General features: G+C 36.5%; 1 protein-coding gene across 15 annotated transcripts in view; it reads left to right on the top strand.

Annotated features, from left to right (window-relative positions):
- The window catches only part of PIKFYVE (phosphoinositide kinase, FYVE-type zinc finger containing), a 222,236-nt gene extending 209,367 nt beyond the window's left edge, over nucleotides 1–12,869 (top strand). For 14 of the 15 annotated variants that reach the window (XM_064373096.1, XM_064373093.1, XM_012446220.3 and 11 more), the window contains 9 exons: nucleotides 77–174; nucleotides 1,882–2,046; nucleotides 4,134–4,193; nucleotides 4,876–5,052; nucleotides 5,455–5,558; nucleotides 6,796–6,924; nucleotides 8,039–8,300; nucleotides 8,689–8,763; nucleotides 9,304–12,869. In XM_064373096.1, the coding sequence (XP_064229166.1) occupies nucleotides 77–174; nucleotides 1,882–2,046; nucleotides 4,134–4,193; nucleotides 4,876–5,052; nucleotides 5,455–5,558; nucleotides 6,796–6,924; nucleotides 8,039–8,300; nucleotides 8,689–8,763; nucleotides 9,304–9,419 (1,186 nt within the window). In that variant the 3' untranslated portion in view covers nucleotides 9,420–12,869. The remainder of the gene's footprint in view (nucleotides 1–76; nucleotides 175–1,881; nucleotides 2,047–4,133; nucleotides 4,194–4,875; nucleotides 5,053–5,454; nucleotides 5,559–6,795; nucleotides 6,925–8,038; nucleotides 8,301–8,688; nucleotides 8,764–9,303) is intronic. The other variant, XM_012446211.3, reaches the window with a different exon arrangement.
- Nucleotides 12,870–14,484: the final 1,615 nt, after the last annotated feature.

Below are 14,484 nucleotides of genomic sequence, written 5' to 3'. Positions count from 1 at the left end.
AATGTAATTAGTGTACTTACTATTTTCTGTTTGCCTTGTATAAAACTATTTTTTTCTTTGCTTTTTTTCATTTTAGTACTTTAGACAGCAGACCAAAGAGTAGCAGCCCTATTAGATTACCTGAAATGAGTGGAGGACAGACAAACCGTACAGCAGAAGCAGAACCACAGCCAAGTAAGATTACACATGGAGGAATATTTATAATTAGATTTACTTATAATTATGTTTTGAAAAAGAAAATACATAAAAACATGTACCATCTGGCAATGATTTGCTACTTCTGATCTCTGAAATATAAATTAAGATATTTTTGTATGTCCTCTTTATAGGTGTTTTGTTTTTCTTCCTTGATTCTTATCTCAAATATAAGTTCAAGGTATTGAATTTGAAACTTTTAGAAGCTGTTTGGTCTATGCAAAAAGGAGGATCTGCTTCCTAGAAGAGCTTTCACTGTAAAATATATAACCTAAGATAGAAAACAGCAAGTTACATTTTTTCCTTTTCAGTTTTACAGTATTACTGTAATTATGAAAATAAATTTTCATGCATTACCTCCTTTTATCCCCATAATAGCCACATAATAATAATTAGACATCCTTATTTTTCAGAAAATAAATTAAAATTTAGATTTAGTAACTTGCTCAAGATTAGACAGTGATGGAGCTGGGATTTGAATTTGTGTCTCCCTGACGCTGTCAGTAACACATTCAGCTGCAAGTAACACAAAATTCAGCTGTAAGGATTTAAACAAGTGACCGCTTATTTTTCTAAAATAACCAGACTTGGAGGTTGACAGTTGTTGCCATTTTGTTTAGCTGCTCAGCATTGTTATAACATTAGGAGAATAGTTTCTCTATGATTCCGTTAAGTTTTCCTCATGGTTAAAAGTGTTCCATTTTTGTTTGCGTTTGAGGCAGAAAGAAGGATATTAGCTGTTCTCTTTCATTAGGAAAGCAGAGGCTTCTCCGTTAGTCTCATTGGTCAGAACTGAAGCTCATGGCCACTCCTGACTGTGAAAGAGGCAGAGAAAGTAGGGAGGAGCATTGTCCTGGTTGGCTTATACAAATCATAATCCTTTCCTGGTGCTATACACATAGTTACATACCTTGCCCTGCTCCCTTCTTCCCACAAGTTTGTGTTCTGTTAGTGGGGAACCAGGTAGAAGTGGATATTAAGGAGGCAATACTAGTGTCTGTTACTCTAAGTAAGCACATTTATGATTGACATTTTCTGTCAATTTTGTAAATGATGTATTTGCAAGAATTAGAATCATATTAATAAGTATGATGAATGAAGCCCAAAACTAGGAGTCAAAGTATAGAGCAAGCTTTAGTAAATTCCTGGCTGTTCAATGGCCTTTTTTATTTTTTGAAAGATGCTAAAAGGGAAATCTTATATTTTCCTGTGTGAAACTGTAGGAACACAAATGACACAAAGATGTTACCTTTAACTATTTTAGCTTGTGAAATTGTTTTGTGTTCATTTAGTTAACTATATTGCAATACTGTAAGAAGTCAGCCCTAATTTAATCTTGTTGCTTAAGCTGTGACTGCCTTTGAAAGATATTTTTGAAAAGCTTTCTAGAAAATTTCCCATATTTTTATATTCATCTAGCTGAGTATTAACCCTCCATCTGTGTTTTTCTTAATAAGGGTTTTTGTTAAAAGGGGTGCTTGATTACGCAAAAACGACATGTGGATCAATAAATAACGTGGAACAATAAGTAACATGTGGAACAATGTGCAAACTAAAGCATCTGCATTAGTCAGATTAATTAGCTTCATATGGTGGTTACTGCTAATAAAGAAATGAGTTGAAAATTTTTATTTTCCCCTTGCAGTGACCTATACTTAAAATTAATATGTTACTTCTTATTTTTAGCCAAAAAGGCTTCTGGAATGTTGTCCTTCTTCAGAGGGACAGCAGGGAAAAGCCCCGATCTCTCTTCCCAGAAGAGAGAGACCTTACGTGGAGCAGATAGTGCTTACTACCAGGTTGGGCAGACGGGCAAGGAGGGGACGGAGAATCAAGGCGTTGAGCCTCAAGGTGTGTTAAAGAATAAATGTGCTTATTCGAGGCTTTGATTTATTTATTTTAGTTGCATATATTTCTTACAGCCTTAAATAGATAATTCTTAGTGCTGAAACCGGGGCATTCCCTCTGTTCTCACTCGTCAGTGTGTTAGACTGGAAAAAGCATGGCTCTGGGAGAGTCCAACTAGTTTCAGATTTCACTGCCACCATGTACTGTGCAGTAGAAGCAGAAATCTTTAATTTCCATACTGTGTAAAGTAGAAAGAACAATGTCTTCCAAAGTTTATGTGACATTGCAGATGTAATACATCTGTCTCCTTATGTAACTCATAGTATATGCTCAAATGTTTTCATTCCACTACTCCCTCAAATGTTTTCTTTCTTTTCAAGTCCCTGTAAAGTTGCAGCTGTTCATGTACCCTTCATTTTGACATTTAAAAATTATGTCTAATGCAGGGTGAGATGGCCCATGTCTGTAATCTCATCACTTTGGGAGGCTGAGACAGCAGGATCACTTGAAGCCAGTAGTTTGAGACCAGCCTGGGCAATAAAGCGAGACCTCTGTCTCTACCAAAAAAAATGTGTGTGTGTGTGTGTGTGTGTGTGTGTGTGTGTGTGTGTGTGTGTCTACCTCATTGTGTTTGCGTATGGGTTTAGATCAGGAATAGGCAGACTATGCTGGCCTGTTTTTGTAAATAAACATTTATTGGGAAATAGGCACACCCATTCATTTACTTATCATCTGGTTGCTTTCACTTTATATTGGCAAGTTGAGTAGTTAGAACTGAGTGAAGTATTTACTCTGTCTCTGTACAGAAATAGTTTGGTGACCTCTGGGTTAGTCCATGAGTTAGTAGTTTTTAAAAATAGCAACTGCTGGGCCCAGTATGATAATTCCAGCATTTTGGGAGGCTGAGGCTGGAGCATCCCTTGAGACCAGGAATTTGAGATGAGCAGGGCCAACTTAGCAAAACCCAGTCTCTACTAAAAATATAAAAATTAGCTGGGCATGGTAGTGCATGCCTGTAATCCCACTACTTGGGAGGCTGAGGCACGAGAATCTCATGAACCCGGAAGGCGTAGGTTGCAGTGAGCCGAGATTGCACCGTTGTACTCCAGCCTGGGTGACATCAAGACTCTGTCTCAAAAACAAAAAACTGCTATAATAAATTTTAACTAGTAATTAAAACATCTGTTTAGTATTCTATAGGCAGCTTGCTATTGGGTTGTAGCTGTTTAAAATGTAATCCTTGGAAGGCTTTGATACTTCAAAAAATTATTTTAAAATGTGAAACTTATGGGACGATTTGTTCTAGATACTAAGATGTATTCCAAATCTCTAATAATTACACAGAAAGTAGGAAGCTTGCAAGGCAAATCAGTCACATATAAAAAAAAAAGTTCTGACTTACACTCTAGTATATTTTATGTTTAAAAACGTTTATATATTTATAAACAGAGTTACATTTCTCAAGTATATTAATAAAATTATATATTAACATACTAGTTGTTGCCTTCTGTGCAACTGAAGGTGAGCCTTTCTCATTTAATTTTATGTTAATTTTATGTTATATGATTATGTATGTTATATGTTAAAATTATATGATATCATGTATGTATATGATACAATTTTATGTTTTAAAAAATAATTCACATTTTATATATCTTAGTACATGATAAAGCAGTGCAAACTGTTGAGGAAACATTCTACACACATGGGGAAAAATATAGTAAAGAAGCTATGGTTTCATTTAGACAGTTTAATTGTATTTCTAATGCTTGCTTGATAGTGACTTGGTCTAAGAACTGAGTTACTGTATTGCCATTGTAGGAATCATTCAGTTGTAAGAAAAAGTATTCAACCTAAATTCTCAATTTTTCTAATTTACAAACTGAAATTGCAAAAAACCCATACATTTTTATTGTAATCATTTAGACAGTTTAACTGTATATCTAATGCTTGCTTGATAGTGACTTGAGTAGGATATTTTTACTTTTAATTTGCTAAGTTTTTTTGTTGCATCAAGGAAAAAGGAAAAGACAAAATGAACTGATATTTACTCAAAACTGTGGCTTTACTAATGATGTTAAACCTTTTAGATGAAGTAGATGGAGGAGATACACAAAAGAAACAACTCATAAATCCCCATGTGGAACTTCGTAAGTATGAGATAATATATCATTAGTTTGGGGAGAGGGACTACAGTTGAGTCAACTCTGTTATTTGAGAATTCTTGCTTTATACTAGATAAATATCCCAGTTCTTGAAATGAATATTAAGTCTGTATGCTGACATGAGGTATATTTAATCTATACTTTATAAAATATGCATTACTTAATTTACAAAGAAATTTAATCAGCAATATAATTTATAAATTATGCTTTCATTTCTAATATGTAAACATTTACTTATGTAAATAGAGCCACAGAGCTTTGACAGTTGCATTTAGAATTGTGTATATGGGTACCAGATATGTATTACCCAGAATAATATGTACAGTACATTTTAAGATGGTTATTAAGAATGGATATAAATGTACAGTGATGTTAATATGGTAGGTAATCAGTGTAAAATTAGAACTGACTCATATTTTTTGTGTGATTTTTCTTTTTTCTCTTTTTTTTTTGAAAATATGTAAAGATGGTCATAGGATGTTCTTTAAGTTCCCCTGAAGATCACTTTAACAAAATTATGATAAATAGGGATTTAGATCTAACGTAAAAATTGCCATCACGGAAAAACTTAAATGGTTGCATTTGGCCGGGGCAGGAGGTGAGGGAGCCGGGGGAGGAAAAATATTTTCTGAGTCATAAAGCTTTTTAAAAAAACCTCTGTTTATAGAATTTTCTGATGCTAATGCCAAGTTTTACTGTCGGCTCTACTATGCGGGAGAGTTTCATAAGATGCGTGAAGTCATTCTGGGCAGCAGTGAGGAAGATTTCATTCGTTCCCTCTCCCACTCATCGCCCTGGCAGGCCCGGGGAGGCAAATCAGGAGCTGCCTTCTATGCAACTGAAGGTGAGCCTTTCTCATCATTTCAATAGTCTCCATCTCTTTCCCTCAGAAAATGCAGCAGGAAGGATATTGCTTAATAAGAACTTTCATAACTATGACCTACTAGATTTAACAGAGGCATTTATAAAGTTTTATTTGGTAGTCTTAAAAAGTAGATCTTCTAGAACTGAACTTAAATATGTTACTGACAAAAGTAGAGGGTCTTTGACTATATGAATCCATGGGATCCCTTCCAGCCCTTCAGTTAATTGAGAATTGTGTTCTGATCAAAATTTTCACTGTGATATTAGAAGATATCCCTTAAAATCATAAAGCAACCTGATCAGGTAGGATCTTTGGAATGATGTATGATAGATTGCAGTATATGTTGTGATTGAATAAATACATAAAATTTCTGCCTTTTAGATGATAGATTTATTTTGAAGCAAATGCCTCGTCTGGAAGTCCAGTCTTTCCTCGACTTTGCACCACATTACTTCAATTATATTACAAATGCTGTTCAACAAAAGGTAGAAATCTAAAACCATGTTATATAATCAGAGTTTGGTTGCTTTTTTCACATTCTTTCTGATAGTCTGTTCTTATGTTGCTATAAAGAAATACATGAGGCTGGGTAATTGGTAAAGAAAATAAATTTATTTGGCTTATGGTTCTGTAGGCTGTATACAAAGGTGCTAGCAGTGTTTGTTTGTGGTGGGCCTCAGGAAGCTTACAGTCATGGTGGAAGGCAAGGGGAGCTGGCATCTCACATGGCAAGAGATAGAGCAAGAGAGTGGGGTTGGGGGTGGGGGAAAGTGCCGCATTCTTTTAACTAACCAGATCTTGCATGAACTCAGAGCAAGAACTTATTACTGCAAGGAGGGCACCAAGCCATTCATGAGGATTCTGCCCCCATGACCCAAATACCTCTCACCAGGCCCCACCTGCAACATTTTGGATAACGTTTCAACATGAGATTTGGTGGGGGGCAAATATCCATACTGTAACAGTCCTAATGGCAGTTTTCTCTATGGTAAGATATATGCAGGACACAAATGGATCTCTGTTATGTTGTTGAGGTATTACAGGATTCAGAGATCTTAAACTATGTATTTTCTGCCTTTGTTCTTTTTTTCTTTTATCATTCTGCCGACACCTCTCCTATTTCCTGCCTTTGTTAGTGAGGAACCGAGTGATCTTGAGCAAGTTACCTTTAATTAGTTTATATAAAAAAAATCACTTAAGACATTAAGACTGGATGAAATTAGGTGCACATTCAGTAGTTGGTAATTTTGCTGGGACTGAAATTTGAAATGTGTATTGAGAAATGAGGGGATGCTTCCTTTAGCTAGAAAGAGAGGCAGCCAATGGCCCAGGTTTGCCCACTTGTCAATGAGCAGCCACCAGTGCCCCATACCCCAACCCAGCTGCCACCTTAGAATCATGAAAGAGTTACATAGTTTTGGGTTTTTTTTTTTTTAAGTTATCATGGTTTATTGCATGGTCTTGGGGGAAATTACATGTCATAGTAAAGTTTTTGATCAACTGGATTATTCCTTGGGAGAATGTTAAGGGTCTGATATTTTTACTGGCATTGCTGTTATACTCACTTCTGAGATTCAAGGATTTGAGTTTTTTTCAAGGTCCTTTGGTTGGTCATATTAATAGAAAATTATGTTCATATATTACATGGATAATCCTTATATTGGTATTAAATTATAAATAATCCTTTTTGATAAGAGTTTACTTTGACTTTCTCTTGATTAGAGGCCTACAGCATTGGCCAAAATTCTTGGAGTTTACAGAATTGGTTATAAGAACTCTCAGAACAACACTGAGAAGAAGTTAGATCTCCTTGTCATGGAAAACCTTTTCTATGGGAGAAAGATGGCACAGGTAAGGGTATTGGATTATGTGAAGCATTTAGCTACTGGAAACTTCTGTACTTTTGGTTCTTAAATATAATGAATCAGAGGGTAACATCTTATTTTATAGTAAGTATTTAACGTTGATTACTAGGCCATATTTAACTTTTGACTTGCTCAGCCTTGGAGAAAGAATAAAGAGGAATTTTCTTGTGGAGTGGTCTTAAAATTCAGCGTATCCAATATTCTGGAATCACAGAATTGGTAGAATAAGAAGGTAGATCTTTAAAGATTAAGAAGCTGAGGCCCAGAGAAATTAAGTGCTTCATCAAAATCACTCAGTTATTCCTAGACTCAGGTTAGTCTAGATTCTAAAACAGTGCTCTTCAAAGTGCTAGTCCTTGAACTGTTTCCAGACTATAATGAGATAAGGAACTTGTGCTAGAATGTAATTCAGTGCACTGGTTTCTTCATTGAGAACATCTTCTATGAGAAAAATGTCAGCTGAACTAAACCACATGTTTAATAATGTAATTGATTTATATTCTGGCACTAGTTCCCTAATGTCATAGTGAGCCAGAAGCAACTGACCAGCATTGGTCTGCAGAATATACTACAGGTTGTACTGGTTCTGGTACTCACGTCCTTTGTCTTTTGAGTGCACTGCTTTTGCTACCACCCAAATATTCCTATATTATGCTCTTCTACATTGACGTAAGTAATTGTCCAGAGTTTGATATTAAAACTTTGTTTCTTAAGACTATTTGCATCTTTCTCTCTCTCTCTCTCTCTCTCTTTTTCTTTTTTTAACACTGCCTTGTGATCCAATGATATATTTCTGGAGATACTTGTTAATATATCTTAAAGTTAATTAAATTGGCCAGTATATTCAGAAATGTTTCAGTAATTGAGTATCTAGGTGTTAATTTTATATGATAGGATTATATTACTGTGTATTTTATGTACTGCACAATTATATCACCATGCATTTAAAAACTTAAAAATTACAATTCAATTTTTCAATAAAATTTAGGAGTGTATGTAATGGTAGTGACTACAAGAAGTCTTTCTGCCTTTTTAATTTAATTACATTAATTGTTTGTGGCAACCTACACATAAATGACATAGAATTTTCTTTCTGCTAGGTTTTTGATTTGAAGGGCTCTCTTAGGAATCGGAATGTAAAAACTGACACTGGAAAAGAGAGTTGTGATGTGGTCCTGCTAGATGAAAATCTCCTAAAGATGGTTCGAGACAACCCTCTGTACATTCGTTCTCATTCCAAAGCTGTGCTGAGAACCTCCATCCATAGTGACTCCCATTTCCTTTCTAGCCACCTTATTATAGATTATTCTTTGCTGGTTGGGCGAGATGATACTAGCAATGAGCTAGTAGTTGGAATTATAGGTAAGTCAGTGTGTACCCTACTTATAGTACATGAATAAGATTCTATTGAACCTGGTCTAATAATAGCTTATTGAATATTTTCATAAACTTGCATTTGTAATTTCAAAAATAACAGTTTTTTATTCTAGTGTCTTCTTAGTTTCCTCATTTTCATTATCTTTACCAAAAATATGTGAATTCAAGAAGTCACTTATAAATGAGTCCCTTTGTGATTGTTGTGAGGATTAAACAAATTAATGTGGAGAAAGCCCTGAGAACAGCACTTAGCGTATTGTTAGCACTCAATAAAAGTTAACTATCCTAGAAATAGTAGTAATAGTCATTGCTGTTGTCATTTGATTATTTATTAACATAGCTTTATTGCTAATTTTACTCCTTCTACCCCTAGATTATATTCGAACGTTTACATGGGACAAAAAGCTTGAGATGGTTGTGAAATCAACAGGAATTTTAGGAGGACAAGGTGAGCAGAATTTTTGTTTTGTTTAAATTGTTCTCATGTATTTCTTATCAGTTAAAATTTTAAAAGTGGATACTGATTCTTTTTTTAGTTGTAAAAAATAAGTGGTTATCTCTGATTTCATTGTCATTTCTAAAATGACCAAACAATAATGAGAATTGTATAGGTCAGGAAATATTGGGTGTAAATTTGTGTTTAAATGTCAGAGGTTCTCAAAAAGATTTTTTTAAAAAGCCAGATGTTCTGAATAAGAGATTGTCTTTAATTAACAGTTGAGACTTCCAAGTTCTCTAAGTTTGCCTCATTTGTGCTTTTAGGTATCTCTCATCTCTAGGCAAGAGCTAGTCTTTTTAAATAGAAACTCCTACCAGGCAGGACCTTGTCCCATGGCATGTGGCACAGCAGATAACCCTGCCTGCTCACTTAGACTGCTCTGGCATGTGTATCTTTATGGCAGTTTATATGAAAGAACATGGTTGGTTGACTTCAGTTGTCCAGTCAATTATATAACAGCTTTTCTCCTTTTCTCTTTCATAATCTTAGGTAAAATGCCAACAGTGGTGTCTCCGGAGTTGTACAGGACTAGGTTTTGTGAGGCAATGGACAAGTATTTCCTGATGGTACCAGACCACTGGACAGGCTTGGGTCTGAATTGCTGAAATCAAGTACATATTTTGAAATGGACTGTGAAGGAAAAGGGGACAGGAACAAAGGACCAAAAATAAGCTACATGTTTTATTTCTTCATCATGTTCACTACTGTATGCAAACTTTTCAGTTCTGTGGCTCTTTAGACTGTCCGTAAAGGAATGGAAAAAATCCATGAATTTGCACTTTGGTTTTTGATTCCTGTGGATTAGCTGTCTGTAGGTTGGGAAGTGGCATGAAAATTTTCTTACTTAAGCTAAAATACAGACATGTTTCAAAGGGCTAAAGTTGGAGATGAGTAGATAGGGTGAAAAATGGGTTGAATTTGCTAACTTAATTGTTTTAAGAAGAAAACAATGTCTCATAAATTGACTCTCCTGGCATCACATTTGACACATTACTCAGAAGGCATTTGTAGAGCTGCTGAATTTGTTTTATGTTTTTCTGTCATAATTTAATGTTACTTATTATCAGAATTTCTGAAACTTTTACAGAAATTCTGATTTATTCCATTAATGGCCAGTTAAACATGTGGGCATTTATTGTTTTATCGAGGAATTTGACTTAAACTGGGAATCCTGTCATGTTCTTTGTCTTCCCATCTTGCCTATTTTCGAGTATGTTTGATATTTTTAAAATTCTGTCTTCTCTGTGGATGACAGGAGGCTACAGCTTTTTTAACTTTTAAGTCTTTTTTGGAGATAATTTTAAAGCTTGTTTAAAACTTTTGTGCAATTGATATATTAAACTGCACTTACTTGCATATGCTCATATTCCAGGGTTTTTTCTCTATTTTCAGGGTATCATAGTAAATGATTAGTAAATGAGTCTGTGGTCACTAAACCTTAATGGAATAATTATTAATGAAGGATTTTTAAAATATAAAAAATAAATTAGGCCCAATCTAAGAAATTGAGTGAGAAGGAAACACTTGTTTTTTTTTTTTTTTTTACAGAGGTAAAGTGTCTTTTCAATATAACCAGCAATTTAAGTGGCATCTATAAATTCAAAAAATTTCCATTATGGACATCCCCATTTTCTAACTTTCTATATATTGGCTAGTTCTGACTGCTGAGAAATGTTAATTAGGCCGGGTGTGGTGGCTCATGCTTGTAATCCCAGCACTTTGGGAGGCCGAGGCCAGCAGATCACCTGAGGTCAGGAGTTTGAGACCAGCCTGGCCAACATGGCGAAACCCCGTCTTTCTACTAAAAATACAAAAAGTTAGCTAGGCATAGTGGCACACTCCCTGCTACTGGGGAGGCTGAGGCAGGAGAATTGTTTGAACCTGAGAGGTGGAGGCTGCAGTGAGCTAAGGTCGTGCCACTGCACTCCAGCCTGGGTGACAGAGAGAGACTCCATCTCAAAAAGCAAAACAAAACAAAGAAAGTTATTCTTAGTAAGGAATGTCTTGTTTAATAGCATTTTTGTTTATTTTAAGAAGTGATCAGAAGTTGTAAACTATCTTTGAGGAAATACTGCAACCCCAGAATATTTCCACTTAACTTCTTTTTTCTAACAAGGATAAGTTAGGGATTTATAAAGTTGTAAGGATTTCACTGTTTTCAGACTGCCTATAATAATAGCACATTAACCTTCACGTAATAAGACATCTGGACAAGTTTAGTTATACAGTATGATGAATATTTTAAGTAGGAACATTATGAAAAGTTTGCTTTAGAGAATGAAGGCAGTAGTTCAGTATTTGGTGCTTATTAAAAATGTGGTTTGTTTTGAACTGGAAGCAAGTTGACCAAGGACTTATGACTAATGTGATGCTAAGTTCCACTTGACCCCTTTTAAAAATGTGTATGTGCCTTTTAAGATACACAAAACACTCTAATGATTTTAGTTTTGAAATCAAAGACTATTAAAGGAACTGTACAGAGGTTAAAAAAAAATGTGGGACATTATTAACTTCTTTGGTGTCTGGAACAATGGATTTTGTATCCGATTTAAAATACCAACACTCTTGTGTCTCTGTTCATTGTTTCTGTGAGGATACATAGGGTTATTTATCCTGTCCATTTCCTGTACTCCTCTAGTCAAGAACACTTGAAGTACAAGGTGTCATCCCCTAGCTGCAATCAGTTTGTTTCTTTGTTTTTAGTTTCAGTTCTATGTGCATAGCAGGAATTCTCCATGGGAATGGCTTCTGACAATAATGTGTCCTGTTGATTTTGTTTTCCGTGCCCATGACTTGAAAAAACTATTTTTTAAAGTACTGCTGCCTTGCTGCTTAGTAGGTAACTTTGTGACAGAAATTTTCAATATAACACATTCTGAAGCAATAGTTGCTGCCTTGCAAGGGTAATCTCTCCTTTTAAAATTGGACAGTATTAATGAAGGAGAAATATAAAATTTAACTTTCTATTGAGTGGTAGAACTGTATGTCTGGTCCTTTGCTGCTCTTGTTTAGGCCACTATCATAGATAAGAGATATTTCAAATATTGTGCTACTCAGTGTTAAGTATTAAGTGACTGTTTTCCTTTCCTTCAAGGCCTAGAGTATATTAATTCTGAAAAGTTAGGAATGAGTAAGAAATCTTAATACTTCTTTCCTTAAAATACAGTGTGAGTCCCAAGAATAATTGATAGTAGCAAGAGAAAACTATGTCAGTAACATGTTGCTTTGTATAAAAATCTTATTTATGAATATGAAGCTTTTTGATGCCATCAAAACTTATTAAAAAATAGGAAGGATTTACTTTTTTCTAATTCTGACCTAAGAAAAATAATGGGAACAAGCTGTTGCAAGCTCTTTTGTAATCTATTGAATACTTTATAGATACTCAAAATTTCCTGCAAACTGATTTTTTCCATGATTTAGCAGTGAGTGGTTTTCTAGCTTTGGCTTTTAATAGGCCTTGTAAACAGTAGAGTTATATTGACATCAGCTTTTGTGATGACTTTGTGGTCATCAGCTTCATGGCATTTCACCCATTTGCAGTGAGCTTGTGTAAAACTGCTAAGGAAAGTAATTACCTGTAGAAGTTTGCTGAGCTTGAAGAGTGAAAGCTGTTGTAAGTGAGCCTGATTGTATAACGGGTCAGGCCATTCATTATTCCTCAAGTGTTACGATACTGACTTATGCAGTATTCCAACCATCTAGTGCAATGCCTTTTTTTTTTTGTAACACAGGTGCAGTGTATTATAGAAAAAATAAAAATTACAATCATTAGCAGTTTTATTAATACTGCTGTGTCAGTTTTGTAAAAAAAATGTACATTATGTCTTTTGACAGGTTGAATTTTAAACTAGAGAAATGACATTGTAAATCATAGCCTCTTTTAATGTAATATGAAAAATGCAACTATATTGAAAGTACTTAATGTATTATATTGTATATATTTCTCTACTTTGGTTCTAGCTATTTTATATGATTGACATGTTATTTAAAAGATAACTGCCTTGAACTTTTGGAGACTTGTACTGTAAATAAAGACTTAACAATAAACTGAGCATCTACTTACTCCACTTAGTATTGAATCCGCTTGAAGAAATGACAACAAAAGTAAATGGAGGTCTGTGCAAGCCTAGTCTCTCTGTTACTGGTGGAGAGTGTCCAGGTTCTTGGCATTTTGAACAAAGAATTGGACAGAACACACGAAGCAAGGAAAGAATGAAGCTACAGAAGCAGAGAGTTATTGAAAACAAAAGTACCTTCCATAGGGGTGCAAGAACCCCCGACACAGAATTTTCCGGGGTTTACCCTCTAATTTCCCATTGATTACTTGGTGTACCCTATGTAAATGAATTAGTGGCCTGCAATCAGGCTGAAGTGAAGTTACAAAGGTTACACCCTATGCAAGTGTCTGGTTGTGTAAAGCAACCAATCAGAGGCTGCAGTGAAGTTACAAAGTTACACTCCTATGCCAATGTCTGGTTGCAGAAAGGAGCCAGAAATACTTTCAGTTTTCCATCTGCCATGCAGAAAAGGGGGGAGGGTACTTGCAAAGAGGGTAGCCTCTGTATTTTTTTGCTACTTGGGTGTGGAAAGTTGCGGTTTTCCTTTCTAGTTCTAGAAAGTTAGTGTGAATCAGCGTTAGGTTCTCTGCCTCCAGACTATTCTGCCTCACCTGGCCTGGCAGTGTCGGTCTCTGTTCATTCTGTTCATTCTCTTTCTGGTTGTTTAACCACGGGAGAATCCATAACTTAGGTAAATCCATAGTTCATTTCAGCCAATAATGGGGAGGTGGCATTGGCCTTCTCTCTTCTGATAGGGCCCTCAAGGAAGTCACGCCCTCTTCCATTTGCGATTGGCTAAGTTTGTGGGTGGGCAGGGCTCTCTGCTGCCAACAACTTAAACCTGTGGGCACAAGGCCGGGAGGGCCGCCTACTGCCTGGGTTCATGCAGGCGAGGGTGGCTGAGTAGAGCGTGCCCTGAAAGGTGGTTGGGCTGGTGGCCAGCTGCGCAGGGAGACCAGGAGGTGGCAGACCCGTGGGTCGCCCAGTGGCTGCCTCCATGTTCTCGTGCTGGGCAGGAGGAGTGGATATAGCTGGGGAGGCAGCCCACTCTCCAGTCCCCATCCACCCACAGCTTTCTTGGGTTGGAGAGAAATTATCTGATATAATTCCTGGTTTAATTTAAAAAATGGAGAGTTTTGAAAAATGACTTTTCCCTCGAAAATTATCTTTTTATGCTTTGAAGCAGTTTGTCACCAGCATGGTGTTTTTTCTTTTTCTACACTAAACAAAAGCATTTCTTCAAGAAAATGGGACTTGAACAGGTAAGAAGAGCTCTCCACTTGTTCCCCCGCCTTCCATGGGAGCAGCCCCCGCAGGGTCTCACACGGGTTCCTAGGAACGTTCGGCACACCCAGAGTGGCGGCCTCCCCGAGCTCCTGGGGGCCCCTTCCCGGTCAGCTGGGATGAGGGAAGCGTGCTCCTTGCAGGTCACTTGATCCTGAGGTCCTTGCTCAGGTGCTGGGCATGTCTGGGGCCCAGAACCACGGCTCTGGGCCAGACCTTGCTGAGGCTGTGCTTGTGTGGCAAGTGGAGGCTGCTCCCGGGCCCTGCCGTCCTCCCGCTCGCTCAGGGTTCTGGAGTCTGGTGGGCTGCAAGCTGCGCAGCAAGC

The sequence above is a fragment of the Aotus nancymaae genome, unplaced genomic scaffold (genome assembly GCF_030222135.1).
Source record: "Aotus nancymaae isolate 86718 unplaced genomic scaffold, 86718_ANA_hifiasm-v0.15.2.pri h1tg000008l, whole genome shotgun sequence".
NCBI lineage: Eukaryota > Metazoa > Chordata > Mammalia > Primates > Aotidae > Aotus > Aotus nancymaae.
Note: the sequence above shows the minus strand (reverse complement) of the source record. Positions and strands in the feature narration are given on the sequence as shown.